The 21,697-nt window shown below is 45.4% G+C and overlaps 3 protein-coding genes across 6 annotated transcripts; 2 read left to right on the top strand and 1 right to left on the bottom strand.

The window, feature by feature from the left end:
- Positions 1-55: 55 nt before the first annotated feature.
- atp6v1e1a (ATPase H+ transporting V1 subunit E1a) lies at positions 56-12,075 on the bottom strand. 3 transcript variants are annotated; one of them, XM_078791184.1, is made up of 14 exons: positions 11,736-12,075; positions 11,502-11,567; positions 11,293-11,402; positions 10,938-11,004; positions 10,759-10,848; positions 9,734-9,802; positions 9,572-9,666; positions 9,399-9,486; positions 8,921-9,015; positions 7,023-7,427; positions 5,087-5,253; positions 4,745-4,919; positions 4,602-4,665; positions 56-745 (listed from the first exon to the last, which is right to left on the bottom strand). In XM_078791184.1, exons 1-9 carry the CDS (start codon positions 11,895-11,897, stop codon positions 8,953-8,955), a joined length of 810 nt encoding a protein of 269 aa, XP_078647310.1. In that variant the 5' UTR covers positions 11,898-12,075; the 3' UTR covers positions 56-745; positions 4,602-4,665; positions 4,745-4,919; positions 5,087-5,253; positions 7,023-7,427; positions 8,921-8,952. The 3 variants fall into 3 exon arrangements, with proteins under 3 accessions (XP_078647310.1, XP_078647309.1, XP_078647311.1); XM_078791183.1 differs by having other exon boundaries at positions 56-749; XM_078791185.1 differs by lacking the exon at positions 56-745 and adding an exon at positions 2,561-4,123.
- slc25a18 (solute carrier family 25 member 18) lies at positions 253-7,491 on the top strand. Of its 2 annotated transcripts, XM_058086862.2 has the most exons (10): positions 254-582; positions 1,202-1,495; positions 1,673-1,795; positions 3,366-3,421; positions 3,588-3,678; positions 4,554-4,669; positions 4,763-4,949; positions 5,726-5,898; positions 6,903-6,978; positions 7,064-7,491. In XM_058086862.2, exons 2-10 carry the CDS (start codon positions 1,476-1,478, stop codon positions 7,203-7,205), a joined length of 984 nt encoding a protein of 327 aa, XP_057942845.2. In that variant the 5' UTR covers positions 254-582; positions 1,202-1,475; the 3' UTR covers positions 7,206-7,491. The 2 variants fall into 2 exon arrangements, with proteins under 2 accessions (XP_057942846.2, XP_057942845.2); XM_058086863.2 differs by lacking the exon at positions 1,673-1,795 and having other exon boundaries at positions 253-582.
- Positions 12,076-12,113: 38 nt separating the features above from the next.
- Positions 12,114-21,497, top strand: bcl2l13 (BCL2 like 13). Its single transcript, XM_058086851.2, has 7 exons — positions 12,114-12,264; positions 13,495-13,678; positions 15,636-15,707; positions 15,839-15,995; positions 16,331-16,403; positions 16,556-16,684; positions 20,165-21,497. Exons 2-7 carry the CDS (start codon positions 13,549-13,551, stop codon positions 21,170-21,172), a joined length of 1,569 nt encoding a protein of 522 aa, XP_057942834.2. The 5' UTR covers positions 12,114-12,264; positions 13,495-13,548; the 3' UTR covers positions 21,173-21,497.
- Positions 21,498-21,697: the final 200 nt, after the last annotated feature.

The raw sequence follows: 21,697 nt of genomic DNA on the forward strand, positions 1-21,697 counted from the left end.
TTACGCCCACCCAGCTACACCACACCGCCCACCCACCCCTAGGAATCACGATTCAGTAAAATAGAAATAAAAAATCATGAGTTTTGAACGACTCGTTCATGACTCGCACATCTCTCCTGTGTGCTTTTTGTTGATGTCCTTGTGTAACCTTTGGGCTACGCTCCTCCCCCCTTTGAGGTATTTCCCTCCTAATTGATGTTGGTTATCTTGGGGATACATTTGCGGAATGAGTTATTATGTAACACAAAGGCCATTGACCATTGTTTCTGTTGTGTGGATGTGTTGAAAACAAACCCGCTGGGGCTGCACTGTTTTGTGTCGCTGTTGCCGTGACCCGGCTCAGCAGGTACACGAGTTAATGTCCTGCGTTAACACAGTTGTCGGGGCTGTGTCACACACGCAGAGTCGCCGCGAGAGGGAGGGACTTAGGCGATGAGACAATGCTCGTGTTTGTGCAACGGCTCCTGAGTGGAGGCTGGCTCTCTCCGCTTGCTCTGGCTTGGCTACCGCTGATGCACGCATGGTTGAAGGGAGACGGGAAAGCAGACGGCTTGATCCAGGCTGTGGGATGCACCGACAGAGGTAGGAACCCCTCTCCTCTTCTTCTCCTCTTCTTCTCTTCTTCTCCTCTTCTCCTCACATTGTTCACCTTCTCTTTTCTGACCGAGGGCTGCGAGAGGTGGAGGGTGGCCGGGGGTGTCTGGTTTTTGGCACGGTCACTTCCCTCCGAGGGTGTGAATGGAGCCTGGCTGAAAGAAAGTTGCACTGAAAGAGGCTCAGTGAAAAGCATGTGCAGAATGTGGCAGGGTTCCAGCAATGGAAACATCCAAGTTTAGGACAGCAGAAAAATACAAAAAAGCTCAGCTGAAATGTGTGATTTTTGATGAAAACATTTGTTTACTGTCACAAAGGACATAGTGCAGGTTTATGGTGGTAAAAATAGAGGCAGAGGAGCGGTGGAGAGATTAAGACAGATTAATTAGAGAGATGAGGGAAGAGGAGGAAGTCAGGAGAGGAAAGGGAAGCAGGAGAAACTGGAACACGTGTCCTCTACTATATGCATACATTGTATATATAATACATTCAATATGCTGCTATCCAGATAAGAGTTTTGTTTCTGTTGTCCTGTGATATACAGTATTTCACTGGCTTTTTTTCAGCCTCGTGCAATCCCATTTCCTGTATGTGTTTTGCATTCAAGGCGGCAGCAGCACAAAGTTTGAGCAGTGGTGTGAGGGAGAGGCAAAGCGCAGAGGGGCTGGCCTTCAAGATACAGATCCAACATTGGTTTTGGCCCCAACAGAAAAAGGGTGGCCACCAGAGGAGGGGAAAGCAGCCTGCTGGCGTCACAATAAAGGACGCAGTGAGCTACGTTAGCGGGCAGAGTAAGGCCATCGCGGGAAGAAAACCAGGAGGAGAACGTGGGTGGAGGACGACGAAGGGAGTTGTGGGCCGAGAGCCCAAACACGAGCAAGATGACGGACAATAAGATAAGGTAAATGTTTAGGATTTTGACTTTCATCCTGTGAGACGAACAGGACACTCTCTTTCCGTAGGTCAGTAACCTGCAGTTGTGGTGTCTTACCACACGCGTGGCCCGTGTTGACAGCTGCGTGTAAATGGCCGTGTGCATGCATGCGTACCGTATGTCTATATGTTGATCCCTTTGCAGCCTCCCTGCTAAGCTGATTAATGGGGGCGTGGCGGGCCTTGTTGGTGTGACATGTGTATTTCCTATTGATCTGGCCAAGACCCGCCTACAGAACCAGCAGGGCACCCAAGTGTACAAGGGAATGTGAGTACAGCCTTCCGAATACACAGCACACAAACCCACATATCGTCTTCCATGTTCTTCTACTCCCGGCTTCTCTGCATTGCAAGTGGGTTTTGCTTGGCTGGGTTCCTGGGATTTTTTTTGAAGAATTTGTATCCACACCGTGCCATGCCGGTAAAGCGTTGCACCCAGACGTGAACGGGTTACTGGGTGAAAACGGTGTAATGGTGCTGTAAGACATGTGGACAGAATTGCGTGACACCAAAACCATAGAAAGAAAGCCGTCATCTTTTCTGGGCCCCGTCCACACGGGAAGGTTCTTGGGATTTATTTTTTGGGGGCGGTTGAAATTGTCGGATTAGTACACTATATAGTGAAGAGGCTGCAATGCACAAGGCACAACTCCGTGGCAAGCCGACGGAACCATGTGACACCATAGAAGAAGACAAGTGGAATGACTTCTGCAAGTCATTATGGAATATAAGACGACAAAATATCAGGAAAATGTCGACTGAGGTGAGGTCATTTTGGTTAAATGAAATTCCTAAACTGTAAATGACTCGTTTGTGTAACAGGCCCAAAAGTTATGACGGAGTATCACAGCCACATTGAAAAAAAATCTGAGATTTCGAGGATAAAGCTGTAAATTTATGAGAAAAAAAAGTTGACAATTTACAAAAATACCATTGTCAATTATCAAAAAATAAGTTGTACATTTACATAAAAAGTTGTCAATTTGCAAAAATAACATTGCAAATGTCTGATGCAGAAGTCATACATGTCAAGAAAAAAAGTGGTAAATTTACGATGAAGAAGTTGTAAATTTTTTAGAAAAAAAGGGGGCGGGTGCATGAGCGACCCACAGCACATTTTTAAAAGTATAATTTAACAAGAAAACTACCAAAACAATGGTAGAATCAGCAGTAATAATATTAGGAGGAAAAATAGAAATCTTGCATATAAATGCGTAAAGTTGAAATATTTGTCGTAAGTCGTAATATGACAAACAAACAAAACAATGAATTAAGTTGTAATATTTGGAATATTATCTTCAAGAAAAACAAAAAACGGATGGATCCGCAACACACTTTTGTGTCCTGACGAATTGACCAATGTTTGCAGTGTCACAGACGTACCATAGAGGAGCTAAAAACAACTGCTCTCTGCAGTGTTGCTCAGTGTTTGGGCAAAATCGTGGTATTTGTAAGAAGTTGCACCACACACCTTTACAATGCAGCCGGATGGTTTGCTGAAATCTAAAAGTGGGCAAATATGACCAGCAAGGAAGAGTGGTGTCCTTAGGAGACCCCGCTGCTCTCATGTGCTGGGCATGCGTCCTGCCTTGTGATTGGGTGTGGCTAAACTTTCAGACTGTGGTTTTCCACTGTGACTCAGAGATGGAAAAACAGCCGGAATGTTTTATTCCCTTCCAGGCCGAATAATAACAAAGTTTCATTTGTCCAGACAGTACTGTAGATCGCCGTGTGCGCATGTATGTATATAAGGCGTGCTCAGTGACATAGTGTATAAAGCAAGCATGTTTAAGTTCTATTGTTATAGTAGTTCATCTTTTCCTCTTTGGTCATTGAAGGTGGGACTGTCTAGCGAAGACGGTGCGCTCAGAAGGCTATTTTGGATGCTACAGAGGTATTCTTTGCATTTCAAACAAACCTAATCCCGCCGCCCACTCGCTTGTTTTGCACTGCAAACCCTCTGCTCATTAGCTCATCAATGGCGCTGGCCTCCGTGCTGGTGAATGGTTGTATTCTATTGGCGTTTGCGACTGTGTCATTCGCTGGTTTGTGTCCTTCAGGTGCAGCAGTCAACCTCACTCTGGTCACACCGGAAAAGGCCATCAAACTGGCCGCTAACGATGCCTTCAGACAGAAACTCTCAAAGGACGGGTAAACGCTGGGAAGACAACTCAAAGGCCCCCTTAATGATTTTGTACTTTTTTGCACATTTGTCACATTTTCATGTTTCACATCATCACAACACAACTGAACACAAAATGCAGATTAAGACAGATTAATTACATTATTTGGTGTTGTCATTGACTAATATTTTCATGAGTTTGATGATCTGAACCATGTCAGTGTGACAAACGTGCAAAAAAATCATTTTCAAATTGGTGACATTTGTGTTTTAGTGAGGTCACTTCAGCTTCCCAAATATGGTTCTTTGCCCTATTGTTGATAAAGACGATGACAAAAAAGCATACGATGCCGTCCCCTCCACTGTGCCGTGTGGAAAACATCTCGGCTGGGACCTCCTTGTCATGTCAGTAACGTTGGAAGCCATCAGAGATTTCACTCGTTTCACATGTTTGGCCTTGCTCATGCAGCTCAACTATCCGACCGTGTTAAAAGAGAGAAAGCTTTTTTGCCTTTGCCGCCAAGAGATCACCAGGTGTAAATACCTGACAGAATATGACACTGAATCCAAATTTTTTAAAGATTTTGGCTCCTAAAGGCTGTGGTCTTCATTCAATGTATTGGTCAGCAGAAGAACAGCCCATTTCTTTTGCATTTTGATGTGCTACGAAGAAGCTCCCTAAGATCCAACACTGAAAAATGTCAATTCTTGCACTCTTTCCAACTCGGCTGGAGTGTATTGCCATACTGTAGACATATCGTACTTGTTCAACCACTCATTTACGTATTCTGAGAATTTTCCAAGTTGTAATTCATTTCAATGAAGTAGACATACACACTTGAGAGGAAACAAGTGCATGGAAAGTAACCATATTAACAACGATTTTGTCTGTCTGTGTCATTAGCCATTTGCCCTTGTGGGGGGAGGTTCTGGCAGGGTGTGGGGCTGGTACCTGTCAGGTGGTGGTCACCACACCGATGGAGATGCTGAAAATCCAGCTACAGGACGCAGGAAGGCTGGGTGAGAGAGTCAAAGACATCGTCACTCATGAATCAATCATCAATCAAACCCCAAATGACATCCAGTGAGGCTCACTTGAGTTCCATTCCTCAGCTGCCCAAAGTAAAGTCCACACACCAGCTCAGGCTACTGGTCCCGGTCCAGCTCCATCATTGGTGGCACCCCAGCCGGCCCGACCCGGTCCTGCCCAGCGTACATCTGCCACCAGCATCACAATGGAGTTGCTGAAGACTCGAGGTCTAAGTGGTCTCTATAGGGGAGCAGGAGCCACCTTAATGAGGTCATACACACACATCAATTTTTTTTACACTTTTAAGGTTGCTCAAGTCAGTGCAGGTGGTACTCGGGTTACGAATGAGTTCAGTTGGGATTCATACCTTAGAAAAACCCTTAACCACTGAATTAGTTACCACTGACCTTGAACCATGAAGGATATAATGATACATCTTCATCCTTAATGATGGTCGCGACAGTCAAGTGGTTCAGACCAGAAGTGGGCGTTTCTCCATGACGTTCACTTTCACTTCCATGGTGATGGCTTTCCTTTTCTTTGGTGCACTGCCACCAGGAGAGCCTGCCTTGTGCTTGGAAGACATAGCCAAATCTAAAGTCAGGATATATGGTAGAAAACGAATCAAGGAATGTACCAAAATGTATGGCCGAGTATAGCGTATACGCACAGAAAATACTTTTAATAAGTTTGATGCTTTGACCAATTTGGACTACATCATTCCCAAGTTGACTGGCAGTCATAATGGCTACTATTTGTATTTTAGTTATGTACAATAAGTTGATTTCTCAGCTGTTGCATTAGTGTTTTGATTGCGATTACATAACCGTCATGCACAGTGTTTGCTGTACAGGCTCCTCTAATCAACATAAATCAATACATTCCCCCAGCTATGTCTGGCCGCTACGTTGTAGTTCTGCTTTGGTCTGATCACTATTAGTCATTTCTATCCACCCTTCTTCCCCAATTCCCACCGAGGATGAAATAAACTTTCTCTGACATGCTGAATTGTGCAACTAAACCCTCTGACACACCATCTTTTCCAGGGATGTCCCCTTCTCAATGATCTACTTCCCACTGTTTGCCAACCTGAACTCGCTGGGGAGGGAAAAAGACGGAAGTCCGAGCGACGTGCAGGCCCGAGCACCTTTCTGGCAGTCCTTTGTGGCCGGCTGCACTGCAGGCTCGGTGGCAGCTGTGGCCGTCACGCCACTGGACGGTGAGTGTGGAACATTTTTTCACTTTGACGTTTAAGAAAAAGATTTAATCCACCAAATTCAAGTCAAGCTGGTTAAAAAAATGTCTTTGGTGGCCAAATCTGGTTCTTGGGACATGGAATGTGGCTTCTCTGGTGCTCTTATAATTGATCTGATAATTTTGACTTTTTATCACACAATTTGGACTTATATAATTATGACTTTTGATCTCACATTTAAAACTTTATCTTTTATGTTTGACATTTTATCTCATAGTTTTGACCTTATGTCATTGTTTTCACTTTAAATTAAAAACGTGTCTCGTTTATTGTGGGGCAATGGTTCCCAAATTAGCCCACATTTGGTTAAATTGGCTAAGTAGACAGCTTCTTGATGACATATGTTAATGCTGTGAACCCCCTAGCCATACATTTTATACACTTCTCAGACAGATCCCATTTCTCTTCTTTAAATTCTCTCAAAAAAGCTAAAGGGCGCAAGAAATGATGAAGTCACTGTAATATAGTATTTGTACCTTTGTTGAAACATATCTGCGTCATCCTCCTTCAAGCTAGCGAGCACGCAAGCTAGCGATGACACGTGCAGGAGACAAGGTAGGGCGCGAAGTAGATTGATTGACAACGGCCTACAGCCAATCAGGACGCAGAAAACAATGGGTGCAGACAGACCACAGCAAGAGAACTGTGTTTCGACCCAAGAGGGAGCGTGAGAAAGACACAACTTCCCACAATGCACTTCTTTTTAAAAGGGCCAGGCTCGCCTGTAACAACTTTCATACCTGTAATAAAAAAGCACTACAGTAATACCGCGAAACAGCGAATCCGCGAAATGTGAACCGTGATAGGGCGAGGGCATACTTTATGTATGAATTATCACCAAGATACGCTAAATAAGTGTTTTCTGCCCAAGACCTTTGTATGTATGCATTTGATTGACAAGCTGCCACTTACTATAGCGGGCAGTCAGACTGTAGTTGAATTAAAAGACATCTTTCCCACCCATACAGTCATAAAAACTCGCCTGCAAACACTGCAAAAAGGCGAAGGAGAGGACAGCTACAGAGGAATCATGGACTGCACACGGTGAGCGTTTTGGAATAAAACCCCACCGTCTTGGAGCCACATACTTGAGGTGCTAGCATCCAATTTGTCATCTTATCCGTTACAGGCGCATCATGAGGCGAGAGGGGCCGTCAGCTTTCCTAAAGGGCGCAACGTGTCGCGCGCTGGTCATCGCCCCCCTTTTTGGCATTGCACAGGGCGTCTACTTTCTTGGAGTCGGGGAGATGCTGCTCGGCTTGCTGGGATAGACTCCTGCCATGTTGCCACGGCCTCGCCACCTTTTGCCGCGTCAACCAGCAGTACCCTGTGCACAACAGAGGGACCCGGGAGTACGGAGAAGAGGGTGAGAAGAGGGTCTGCTTGTGAACCCAGGGTTACCGGGGTGCAGGCAACAGGGTTCCATTGGTCAAACAGGGTCCTTTGCATGGGGATCAACCGGCCTCCTCGCTGCCACACATCCGGAGCTGTTCCTTGAACCCACAAAAGACAATCTGGTTTGAAGTTTTCATACACATTAAACAATTGATCCATCTACGCCTGCCGTGTTATGTTATGCATCCCTCCCACTCCATTCGTGAGTTCTGAGTTGTAATCTTCAGATTCCCTGCCTGGATTGGCAAGAGCGACCTGTCACTAGGTTGTTTGCTAATCTGATGCTAATGATTTAATCCCTGTACACACATGCATGAGCTGACTTCCGGGTGAAAGACTCCACGCTGCTGTGCTACTGTATTTAAACCTCCACTTCAAAGCTTGAGAGCTCAACAAATTGGACTAAGCCATACTGAGTGTGTAGCTTCACAAGATAACACAACATGTACAAACGCCTTATTATTCTTGTATGTTTTGAGTATCATCAAACAATTAAGCACTAAAAGCATTTTTATATAAAAGCACATGCACTGCTGTAGTTGGTATAACTAGGCTACTTCCTTTTACCAATGTAGTGTAAACTGTTTGTTTACAACTTGTAAATAAAGTCTTCAGTGTCCCACTTATTTACTTTTTAAAATTAAACACACATACAGTTGTCCCTCACTCTATTGCGTTTTATCCAAAAACGATCGCTGTTTCGTGCTTGAATACTGCCAATTTTTAGTAAAACAAATCATATTTAAGTAAATTGTACTTATTATTGGTCTAAATGAAGAATTCCCATGCCATAAAACAGCTAAATGACCTAACTAAATGAACTAGCATTCCATTTGAGTCTGTTAACTACATTGGCCACTAGGTGTCAGTAATTCGGAGAAACGGACACTAGCCTGTCAGCAAGGTTCCCATAGGGAACACATCTACCGGCTCTTTGAATTTGGGGTCTGCATCCTAAAAGTGTGCGTTTGTAGGCTGCATGACGTCATCGTGGTGCACGAATGCTGTCCGAATTCCAAAGTCCACAAAGTCTCCTCCAAATGTGTCCTTCTCCTCCATTGAGAGGAAGTCTGCATTCAAACCAACCTTGGTGGCCCATCATATCCCAACAGTCTTTGCATGAAAGATGTATTTCAATAAATGAGTATGAGTGCATGGTGCTATTGTATGTGTTGTGTCTGTCACCGGGATATCATGTGGACTGGTGCATGTCTCCGCTGTCCTCATCATCCATCCGGTGGGTATGCATGGATGATTGACTGACCCACTGCCATGTGACTAACCCTTTTCAAAGAAAATACGCTTTCTCCATTATGTTGACACAAAAGATCCTCGTGTCTAATAATGCTAAAAATCGTATTAAGAAGATCATAAGCAGGTTTCCTATGCCATAACTACAAAGATATTCCATTTATTAAAATTGAGCATGTCCATCGCGGTCGGGCAATAAAGGAGGGACGACTATATGGCACACACCCTGTTGAATTTACATTTAAAGCAAGCGCCTTAGTTACAACAATAATAAGAATAAAAAATAAGGCAACAATGCTGCACTCCGCTTTAGGGACAGCGTGGACCAATGATATTCCACCTGCTTGCACGCTGCTCCCTTCAAATCCACGGTTAATCTGTGAACTTGCGGTTGGGGTTGGCACCAAACAAGGACACTCTGACTTCAGGCATCATCTGTGTGAAGAAAAAAACAGCACCCATGGATCACTGATGAAGCGATAATGCTGCACAGCAGGGCTGTCCAAACCTCCAGCGAGGCCCACATCGTGAACTAGAAAAGCCAAGCGTCATAGTTCCCCACCCCCCCATATTGTGATTTACACCATGAATATTAGTCCTACATTTATTTTATCTACATATTTAGATTGCTAATGTTAGCAGGCTAGCATTGCTAACATGCTAACACAGTATAATAGTGGTGTTTATATAAGAATGAATGATAATGAGCTGCACAGTGTAGAGTGGTTAGCACGCAATAACTGGCCTATTTTGGATGCTGATTGGCGGGTGTCCAGGCATCCACGGTATATGAAGCCAAAACATTGGAACTTCTTTACCTGATGCGCTAGAAGATCTAGTCTGTTCTCCAACGTGTTGGACACTTTTATCTTGCCATTGTCATTGTACACTTCCACGCCTCCGCAGCTGGAAATACAAACACATCCCAGGTGTGACAAAAGCCGTCTAAGGAAAAAGAAATGTCAACAGGGTAAAAGTTCAATTTCCTGACAGGCTTGATGGTAGAAAATGTTCCATGTCCACTTTGACGACAATGTGTTTTTTCACAGCCTCCTTGTAGACGGGGATGTTCTTATTCACCGCAGCCTGCCGACACGACAACCCGACATGAGAAACCATTACCGCAACACATTCTTCTGCAGTTCGCCCTCACCTGAACCATCTCCACATCCTGCTGACGACAGCGGATGGTAACTTTGTCTTCCAGAAGCTGGTAGAATCCCTGCAAAGTGGAAAGACACACACTCACATCATCCAAAGCTTGGGAGTTTTGTATTGGAAACTATGACCAAGAAAAGGAACGGAGGTCCACTAGAGGGTGCTGTTTTTCCACTCATAATGCTCAATCTTTTACGGTCAGGGACAACGGTGACCTCTTTTTTTACGACTATGAGAGCCACACTGAAAAAACTTATCACTCATACAAAGGCCCCAACAACGAGTGTTTTTTTAGATAATCAACAGAATTTTTGCTTTGAACTGCTGGCTAAAATTAGGGCGAGGAGCTGCTACTTACCGCCATATGGAGGTGACAATGGATGTAAATAGCATTAACTCGAGCTACCTAGCTAGCTGGCTACCTAGATAGTCACCGGAAACATTACCAACATACGTACATTACAGCCATATCATTGATCTTATTCATGATGTATTGTGCGTAGCACTAACCGAATACACAACCACCATCCACCAGAGCCTGGAGTTGGTTTTCACTGAGGCTGTGAACTACAAATTTGCACATCAGCACACGCTAGAGTTTAGCGGGCCTGTGCGTGGGAGAACACACAGGGTGCGTTCAAGGACCGTCCAACTGTGGGACAAATCACTGCTCGCCTTAAACATTCCAACAATTTGGGGATTTCTGACTTTATATTATTTTTGAAAAAAATAATGGCCAATTTTGCCATAATTGACATCCCTTCACATGAAATTTGATGTAGTTATTGTTGTATCTGCATATCAAATGGTTTACCACAAAAAGATTCACATCCCCACTTATTATAATTAAAACCTTGTTTATATCGTCAATTAAATGTGATTAATAATGAGTTAACGATGCAGAAATGTGATTAAATATTTTAATCAATTGACAGCACTGATCTATATGTAAATGCACGTTGGACAGCCGTGCTTTATGCTGATCACAGTTGCCTCAGTTAGAAAACACAGAGGTTTTACCTGCAGGACCAGCCCCTCCAACAGTCTGGAGTACCTGGCAGGGTCCAGGGCAATCTCTGCCAGCCTTTGCCGGGCTTCCGTCAACAAATCCTGGGTTAAAGAGATAGAAAATGTGTTAGTTTACATTTTCTGTGCATATTGATATGTAAATATTCACAATACAAAGCGTGATCTCTCACCGTGATCATGTCGTCGCGGGCCTTCAGCACCTTCAGCCTCGCTTGGTTCATCAGGTGGGACATCTGGCTGTGGGCCAGGGGAGGAACGCTCACAGAATAAGTACCACCTCCGCCATTTTGGATCCTGTATCATCCCTATCAGGGTGAGCTATACAAGATGTGTGTGCTGTCGTTTATGCTATAAAAGAGTGTTTAGGAAATAGCCACAAAGGGACCGAACCAGACTGAAGCATTTTCCTGCAAGGGCCACACCATGAAAAATGAGGATGGAAAGCCTAGCTAAAAAGTTATGTATATTTCAAGGAAAAAAACTCGAGCAGCTCATAAATGCAACAATTGCTTGAATTTGACTCACATTTTCTTGTGCTGTTCTATCTGCTTCTCCTTCTTTTCAAAGTATTCCATTATTTTCACTCTCTGAGTCTGCACCAGGCGGCCTTTCTCAATGTTGAACTCTTCCTCCGCCTGTAATCGGTTGAGCATGACAAGACGTGTTTGCAGGGCACAAGTGCAAAAAAACAAACAAACCAACAAAGCAAAGCGTGAAATGGCAAAGCGACTTACTTTGGCGTCTATTTCCTCAACCTTCTCACTGGCCTCCTGCTCGATGAAGGCCATCATGTGTTTGATCTGACACAACACAACATCAATACTTGCATAGCACTCGCTGTCACATTTTCTAATGACAATATCGCATGATATCATTTTACAAGTAACGGTACTTCTTCGATTTACCATCAAAGTTTTATACCCCCGTCAAGGATAGGAGACAGACGACCGACTACATTACCACATTACCTGTTTCTGTACGTCAGCATCGGTGAGCGCCATGTCTGTTATCGACAATAAAGCATTAACTTTGCACAAAGCGTTTAAAAATGAGATTTGACGACAACTTTGTGGGATCCCGTTGACAAGACAGGAACTTGGAGCTTCCCCTATGGTCACATCAATTCGCATACAACGAGGCAGGACTACATTTCCGGTCTTTTCTTTCAAAATAAAACAATGCCGCGACACGTCCGCTTTGAAATTGAGAAAAAGAAGTGTTATTCAACAGTCACCGCCTGCTTTGAGCTATAATAGAACAATACAAAGTGTCTTCCTTTAATTTTCTGCCGTGATGCGAGTCGTGATGGTTTAATTTGAAGGCCAAAAGACAAATACGCTTTTGCATCTTCGCTAGCTTGCTTCGTGTGGCTCCTTCAACGCACTGCATGTATTGGCGTCTCCCCTTCGTGCTAACACTTTTAAGCTGCAGGAGTGTTGCACAGTTCCCCCCTTCGGCCTCCGTTTGTCAGCACCTGGCTGCCTTTATTCAAGGACGGTAGGTGTGCCCTTCATTTCGATCAAAGTTAGGCGTTAGGTTGCTGAAATTGCAGCGTAAACATGTACCAATCAAGCTAGCAAAACGTTATTGTAGCTGTTGCATGTGTGCGTCTCGGTTGGCAGATGACCCGTCCGACTCGCTGTGGACTTTCTTCCACTGTCATTTGCCATTTGGGGTCTTCAAATATTACTTTGGCTACTTTTCTTGAAAGGATATCAATGGCGCTCTTTCATCTCTTTAAATGAAGTTTCCAACCCCATCAGTACCACTGCTAAGGTACACTGGTGCTTATTAAGTCAACCAATAGTCAACCATTCATTTATCATAACTTATCATATAGCATCTGTACACTGTGATCTATGTAAGGTTTGGCATTTTAAAAAGTTCAGTTTTGACTTTTTATTTTAATTTATTTCATTTTGTATTCATTCATTTTATAATAATTGTAATATTTCTGACACTTTTTTCCACTGAGATTGCAGCATGAGCCCCGGAGTGAAATTGCAGCGTTAGTGATACAGCTCAAGTTAGTACTTGAAAAAGTACTTGTTATTTAGCTTGCATTAGTACGAGGATCGGGGTCACGTCTTTACAAATGTGATTCAGAGAATAAGGTCGAACATTTGTATACTGATAAGAAAAAAAGACGTGAATTTACAGAGAAAAAGAAAGTATAAGAATAAAGTGGGAAATTTATGAGAAAAAAGTATGAATATTTCAAATTTATGAGAAAAATAAGGTTGGACTTTCAAGAGAATAAAGTTGTACCTTCACAAAAAAAAATGATGCATCTATGAGAATACAGCTGTAATTTTAAGGGTGAAAAAAAGTCGTAATATAACGAGAATAAAGTTGTAAATTTTTGAGAAAAAAGTAATACATTTCAGAGAATAAAGTCCTAATATGTGTGAGCTCTTCAGGAATGGAGGAAACTTTCCATTTCTTTATAACGTAGCAGCGATACAGAGCAGGTTAGCATGTCAAGCCCTTCTCACTTCCGCTTTTTTTTACCCCGCCCCCTCCACATGCCCAAGGCCAAAGGTCACATAAAAGGTCACACAAAGTCCCCAAAACAAATTCTCGGAATCTCAGATTTTTTTTTTCACTGTGTCACTAATACTCGGTCATACGGAACCATGTGGTGTTCCTCACCCCCCCCCAAACAAATAAAAGCATTTATGCTCGGAACACCAATGATCATCCTCATCTGGTTCTTCCCATCACCAGGTGGAAGCGACCGGAAGAACATATGTGCCTGCGAGTGTGACGCGCCTCTGATCAATGGCTACCTCAGGCTCCACCGCCCTTCCTGCACCCGCCGCCGTGCCTGAGGATCTCCATTATGAGACCCAGTACATCGTGCTCAGCTTCCTGGGACGGCTTCCTGCCGGTCGACCACACGCAGCGGAAGGTGGGAGGAAACTAGGCTTCTTTCTTAATGAATGGAATATTTTTGTAGTTCCAGCATAGAAGTCATGTTTACGACCTTCTAAAACATCATTAGAGCCCTCTCGACATGAAATAACATCCCTATCGTCACCTTTATACTCATATGACCCGATATAGTTGATAAATAAAAAAAAGATAATTTACTAAAGTAAAGTTACCAAAGAAAATGTAATATTACAAGAATAGAGTCGTAATTTGTACTGAAAAAAGTGGTAGTATTACGAGATTAAAGTCTTAAATTTATGAGAAAAAAGGTCATAATATTAGGAGAATAAAGTGGTAAATTGCTGAGACTGCGATAAACAAGGGGCGACTGTAAATGCAATCTTTGAAAAGCAAGAAAAGTCCCTCCAAAGTGAACTCCTGGCCTGGGCTGTGTGCTGTAGAAGGATGTCATGAACCAAATCAATCATAAAGTGACGAGCCGATATCAACGAATGATGAAGAACACAACACACTTGACTTCATGAGAATAAAGGCGACTCCAGTCCAGTGCCATCTTAAAAAGATACCTGGGGACCAGACCAGGATCGGAGGAAAGCAGAAGGAGTGCAAGTGAAGACAAAGAGGAAGGAATTTAGTGTATTTCCCGTCGCTGCCATAGTCATGTGTGCGCACGGAGCGGGGCGTGGAAGAGTGTCTGATCCCCTGCTTTCCGCATGACCCGCTCCGATTTCTGACAGCTTGTCATGTGCAATCACAGCGGGATTACTCACACGTTAACGGGCCGCAGCGGCATAGCCGGCCTTGTCGCTGCCTGATTGAATGCTGAGGCAGCAGCCGGCCAGTGGCCAAAAGCCAACAGTGATTCTACGGGCGTTCACGTATGAATGGGAAGGGGCCGCTTTCGGCCTGTCCAATACGCCCACCCGTGCCCCCGGTTTAAGCAGCAAGCCCCCCCGGGTACGACTGGCTTAGTAACTTTCCTTATCGAACGCGTGCTGGAGCTTTTGTAAACGGCATTTCCACATTCCTAAAGGCAAAGACCGTGGTCGGCGCCACCGTCAGTTCTGTGTACTTTGCGTGATTCATCATGCCCTCCGCTGTATCCTGTAAATATTTCACACAGGGCGTGAGCTCCACACGGGTGCCTTGTGTGCACGCAATGTCAGCTCGCCGCTTTACCGTGGACACAGAAAGTAGTACGCAAAGCCGTACTGCACTGGAGGCCATTGTCCCGTTGTACATGTCCCATATATCCCATATATCCAATATATCCAATCCATACGATCCATACGTTGTTGTCATGCATCATGCGTGTGGAACAGGAAGAGGGGAATATAAAAGCCTTCTTCTCCTTCCGCTTGCTCACATTGCATGGCTACAAATTATTAGCAGGAAATGAAAAGTTAAGCTCCATATTGGGCTTGAAAGTGGACCATGATTGTCATTCCACGCACGTGTACAGCAGATTCTGTCATAAGGCAAAGCTGACAGTATCAGGGCTATTTATTCCCAAGGTTATTAATAATCATTTCATTTATTTTTTGCAAGATATGAAGTTTGAAAAAAGTCTGCAATTAAAATAAATTCAAATAAAGTGTTTTAAATTATTTTTAAATTAATCTTTTTTTTCAACTCATGAAGTTGAGAATAAAAATCTGCAATGAATGCCTTTATTATATATGATATTTTAAATGATTCTTTTTTTCAAGATATGAATTTTAGAATATCTATCTATATTAATCTGCACGCGCTGTAAAATGTTGGTTTCTGCACTCAGCTGTTGGTATGAAAGTCATGCTCGGTTCCTGCTCACCGCTATTGCAACATCGGTTCTGTTGCTGCTGTTTTGTGCAATATACTTGTTTCTCGATCGGCGCCCCGTCAGGAAGTAGGCATTATACGCCGTTTAAGCCGATGATTCCTAATTCCCAGATGGCTAACTAAATATGTGGCGTGTTTGACTTTCATTCCAGGAGAGGGCGCTAGCACAGTTAAAAAGCAGGTAGAAGAAGAACTGAGACGACTAGAAGAAGACATCGCTGCGGGTGAGTGATTCTCCGAGCGACTAGCTAAGCGGTTCCACAGTGACGGTTCTCTCCCGACAACACTCTAACAACGTTCTACCGTCTTGGTCTTCCCGAACTTGTCTGAGATGGCGTTCTCTCTGTGCACGCAGCCTTTTCCAGCACGGGCTTCGACCGGCGCACGTCGCTCGTATTCAGCCCGGCCAACCCAGAGACGTCCATCGAAGACTGCCTCGCCGAGCTGGGGGAGCGCATGGTTCGAGATCTGGACCCACACTTGGAAGCAGCTGCACACACGCTCCTGCCCGGGTCCGTTTGTTTTGGCCGCTTGCGTGCGTTCGGCACCTCGAGGCATCACAGAACGTCTCAAAGTCTCTGTGGGGGGGGCGGCGGGGCCACTATCATACACACGGCAGATGGGCGTAGCCTCGTGAGGAGCAAAGGTGACACAGGGGAAATTAGGAGACATAAACGAACCCACGTCTACTTAATGGCCGCTTTTTAGTAAGAAGAACAGGGACTTGATCAACGTCCCACTTGATCAACGTCCCACTTGATCAACGTCCCACTTGATCAACGTCCCACTTGATCAACGTCCCACTTGATCAACATTCCACTGAACTTCAACCCTGGATGTGTTTTAGGCCTTTGGAGTACGAGAGATTCCGAGATGCAACGCTGGACTTGTCGACGCACACACAAGGAGCGTGGAGCAAGGTGAGCTTACCTTCTCCGTTTCACACCGACGCCTTCTGGAATTAGCGATGAAAATGCACTTCACTCGACGCACGTGCACTATGTTGTGCAGGGGCGTCAAACGGCAGCTATGGGCTATATCCAGGCGACTCATTTCCTCCCGTGTAACACAGGTGCTGGTGCCTTTGGCGTTGCTTCAGGCTTTACAAAGTGAAGGCCAGTCGCTCTGGAATCTCCTGGATGTTGGGGTGCGCTTCCTGGAGGAAGTTCAGGGTGATTACATCATCCAGAACGGGGGATATGTGAGTACACCTTGCACAGATGCCTTTCAATTTAGACCAGCAAAGAAATGCTCTAAAAGTCCAACCATTGTCGAAAATGGAGGGGGGGTCCAATAATGTTCCTAACCGGATCATAAGCAGGTTTTCCATGACATCACTACAAAAATGTTGCATTCGTTAATATTCCCTCATCGTGGTCTGGTCTGGGACCCATTGAGCGTGATAAACGAGGGCCAACTGTACAAATTGAAAAAGCATTGAGTGGTTATTGCAGGACAAGAAATGGCCAGAAGGGGGCACCAGTGAGCCGCTTCCACAGATGTCCTTTATTATGACATGACCGCAGGCGTCTTAGTCGGTCTTGGCTTCATGTCTCACTAAGAACTTAAATATCAAATGTAAATCCTACAGTTTCTTTTTATTTATTTTTTTAGATTACCACTTTAGATTAAAATATTGCTTCGCTAATCCTCCCTCTGAACAAGGTCATGCTGACGTATGCTGACGTATGCAGCGTCATGCGATTTGACATATGAACAGCTGTTCGGTCCGCATGACCTCATTGTCATGATGCTTGTTATTTTTAATATAGCTATATACAGCATATATATATATATAGCAATATGAGCACCGTGTGCTGGCTCCGACCGAGGCCGCATTCTCACCCAGCGTTATGTCACAGGGTATGAACAGATGAGGGGGGGACGAGGAGGAAGGTGGCGGCCTCCAGTGCAAAGGCTGATGGTGACAGGAAGGGAGGGGCGGGGGGCGGGGGGTTGGCGTGGCGGCCAGAGTATCGGGAAATCTGCCTGCTTTTCTCCGCTCCTCCTGTTTGAGCTTCGTCTGTGCGGCTAAGTGAGACTTGACGCTCAGGTAGGATATGCTTTATTTATCCTTGTGGTGTAGCCAGATGCGTTAAAAGATAAAACCATAAAACATCTTTCATATCCAGTAGTATTTGTAGCTTTTGTCATTCTTATTTTTCCAGTGTACGCTCGACTTTTCGTTTTATTTCACAAGGTTTCCCCAAAATATGGCATTTGTTGTTCATGAGTTACCGCCATTGTTCGTGTTTTTTTTTTTTTTTACAAACGATGTTGCACATCTTGTTAGAAACAGTACTGACCTCGTGACCATTGTACTTCTATGCACAAAGTAGACCTGCGTTGTGTATTCAATCATGCAAATAAGATGTACAGGTCATGTGATGATCTTTGATGGCCCCTAATGAGTCGTTAGGCGGTCCTTGGACAAAACAATACGGGTTGGTGTACACTTCATTTGGCAGCAACAAAACCACGTCGCCTCCCGAAACAATGCACAGCCAGGGGCACATGGGAGGGAGACACGCACAGGGGTGGGGGGGCAGGAAAATGGCCTCCAAAGAGAAAGTGGGTAGCGTAGTTCACATCGTTAATAGTTGTGGCGGTGTGCAACCATTTCACCTGGCAGTACACTAGATTGTCATAAAAGTGTTGACGGTACACGGCGTTCCCGACAGGGCGCGTTCCCGGCAGAGCACGTTCCGCTGCGGCCTGCACGCTGCAACCATGCTCTCCCCGTGTTATGTAAGCACCATCTCGCCAGCTCATGTGTGAAATATGCGCATCGCCATGCCACCGCATTGACACGAATCTGGAATAGAGCCGAGCGCCACGAAAATAACTCCGCCAATCCTCTAGAAACATCCTCACCAGGGATTAGACCGGCCCACTTGTAGCTTTTTGACAAGCTCCCACGTCGGACGCCAATTTAGGACATTTTTAACACGAGGATTGGAAAAGAGAATGACTCTGTTCCAGCGGGTTTAGACCAGCGGGTTTAGACCAGCGGGTTTAGACCAGCGGGTTTAGACCAGCGGTTCGGGTTTGACTGTGGGACCCACCTCAGTGCCAAACAAATGTTTCATCTCAAACTTCTCCTAATCTCATAAGAGTCTTTATGGCACGCTCGTCACCAGCGGATATCTGCAGCTGTGTGTCGGATGGGCAGACGAGGATGTGAGGTGCATTCACAGACACGGGTCATATACGTACTACCATATTTTCCGGAGTGCCACTTTTTGTCATAGGTTGGCTGTCCCTGCCACTTATACTCCAGAGCGACTTATGTTCCATAAACACTGGACACCTTTTGTGTTCATGTTTATTTTTAGTGTAGCTGAATTAGCATTGTGTTAGCATATCTTACACCTATTCAGCCTGTTCTCTATTCTTTTATTGGTAGAACTTGCCTTCCAAGAGGACCTAATGTCCATTTTGGTCAAGTAGTTTGGAAAATAAATTGACTTACACTCTAATAAGAAAAAGTTGTCATTTTACAAGGATGTCATCAAATTTAGTAGCATTTTAGTCAAATTAGATATTGGGGAAAATTGTCTAATATTACAAGAACAATGTCAAAATATTCTGGGAATAAAGTCATAATTACAAGAAGGAAATTTACAGGAAGAAGGTTGAAATGGTGAAAATATTGAGGGGAAGCGGGAAGAAACAAGTTCCAATAATATCCTTTTAGTAGCATGGAGTATATTAGGAGAAACAATACAAGACAATAAAATAGGAACATTTAGAATTAGCTTGCACACGTAGCAAAACATGCTCAACACGGTCCAAGCTATTTTCCTAGAGATGTGGACGTAGACCGGTTCCACTGTACCAAGATGTTATCACATGAGTCAGCGGTACTGAGGTGCCAGGAAAGCTGAAGGTACGTACTGTCACACACACACACACACACACACACTGTCACTGTTGGATGTGACATGTACGTGCAGAGTTGACCTCATGATGGATCCAAAGTGACACGTGTCCTCACTTTGCACATAGCAAGCATGTCCTTGGCATCCTCGGAGAACATTTGTAGCTTTGAATGGCTCCCATGTGCGTTGGTGTCTGGATGACATTGAACTGCCAGCTTTTGGCTTTAGCCAAACGACCCTTCAGTTGTCCCTGCGTGATGCCCATGTTGGTTACATAATCGGAGGGTGGCGGCTCGCTAGCTTGAAAGCAGCCAAGGTGGCATACGATGCTGCATTCAGGCACCGCTGCTTTAGACTGAATGACCACTGACGTAGGTGTACCGAGGTATATGCTCTCCACATATGTCTACTCTATTGGGTAATAGGAGCGTAAAGGTGACTATAGGGGTGTTATTTCATGTCCAGATGGCTCTAATAATGTTAGAAAACGTGTTCAGAAGGTCTTAAACGGGTTTTCTACGCTTTCTTTGTATGTGGATTTCATGTATTGAATAAATTGAGTCAGTGTGTATTTCGTCTAAGCGTGAGAGATCACTGATGACCGCTGGCTTGGTGGCGGTCCATGGAGCCATCACGTGGCTTTACTGGGAGGATAGTCCTTGACTTCCCAGTAGATAATGCTTCCATTGCACGTGGTGGCTGTACAATTTGGTGCTGCTTCGGTTGTTCGCGGTAAGAGGAGGCCATTTTGTTGATGAAAGATGAACACTGACCACATTCGCATGCTTTTGTCCCGGCAGGGTGAAATATTGGGCCTCGGTTCAGAGGAGGAGCCAGGCATCGCCATCGCCGAAGACAGCAACGACATCTACATCCTGTCGGGGGAGCAGGCGCCTGACCAGCTGAGCCCGCCGTCATCTCTGCTGTGCGCGGGCGACAACAGCAGCGGGCACAGCTCCTGGCAGACGGAGAGCTTACCTGTGTCGCTGGCCGGCCACGAGTCGTGGGCGCAGGTGTGTGCGATGGACCCCGAGGACATCAAGAGCCTGGACAGCACCGAGGGCGGGGCTCTGGCCGAGGAGCGCAGCGAAAACAACTCCTCCAACTCGGACATCGTCCACGTGGAGCGTGAGGAAGCCGAGCTGCTGGAGGACGGCAATGGAGGCGGAGCCATCGAGGAGAGCATGATGAGCGTTTTGGGCACGGAGAGCGAGCTCGCTCAGCTCAGGGAGGAAATGAGCAGCCAGATTCCAGCGGCCCCTGTGACGTCAGAGTTGGACTCCACAGCGCCGGCCTCCCTGATCTCCCTCGAGGAACCCGTCGTCATCGAGACGCCTGCAAGCTTGTCGACGGAACCTCGCCTCGTCTCTACAGAAGCTGAGCTTCCTCCTCCAGTCCTGGAAACTGTTGCCCCCCTTCCGTCTGAGCCAGAACCTGCAGCACCATTACCTGTTCCAGCAGTAGAACCGGAGCCTTCTGTGGTCGCACCCCCATCTCCAGCTAAGCAGGCCCAGGCTGCAGCTTCAGCAGATCCGGCAGAGCCTGAAGCCTCCTCAGAAGCGGCCTCTGAACCACAATTAGAGCCTGTAGCGGTTCTCCCCCAGCAAGAACCGGAGTCTGTAAGCGAGACTGAGGCGCCGCCCGCCGCGCCTCTGGTCCCAGAGGCCCCCGCACAGGCCGTCACAGAGGAGCTCACGGTCCAGCCAGAGCCAGCCTCAGAGCTCCAGGTTCTGCTCTGTGGAGGCGCTACTTTGGTGCTCCTTGCTGCCGCCATGGCTTACGGTGTCGTAAGATACCGGAGGAAGTAGAATAGACACGCGAGCACACGTGAAAGGATGCTAGTCATCAAATTGCTTAGTTCACCGAGGCTGCATCTGGAAACTCCTCATGCTCTTCAAGGTCTCCAGTCCAAGATGGAGCCTCTCACTTGAACCCTGACCTCACCACATCCGCATCCTTGTTGGCCAATCAGCAGGTGCAAGCACAGGAACGGGAATGAATGCGCTCCCTGTCTGATGTCCAACGCCACCTCTCCTGCTTTTGCTTTCTCTCGGGTGTCTTTTTCCTTCGTTATTTTGTACGTGTGCCACATGATTCCCCTTACAGAGGCCAAATTGTCCAAACGCAAAATACCTAAAAGTTGTCAGGATTGAGAACATGAGTCAATATAGGAAGTACAGAATGTTCCTAGCCTGCGATGGAAGTGGAGTTTTTGTCTAAGTTGGAACCTTTACTTAAATGAACTCCTAAGTCGCTCTCACTGCACACAGAACACATGAAGGACACACAATGGTACGGTCCTACCATCCTAAAATACGTAAGGTCCCAGGCTA

The sequence above is a fragment of the Doryrhamphus excisus genome, linkage group LG6 (assembly GCF_037039965.1).
Source record: "Doryrhamphus excisus strain RoL-2023G ecotype Guam linkage group LG6, RoL_Dexc_Guam_v1.1, whole genome shotgun sequence".
NCBI classification, from domain to species: Eukaryota; Metazoa; Chordata; class Actinopteri; order Syngnathiformes; family Syngnathidae; genus Doryrhamphus; species Doryrhamphus excisus.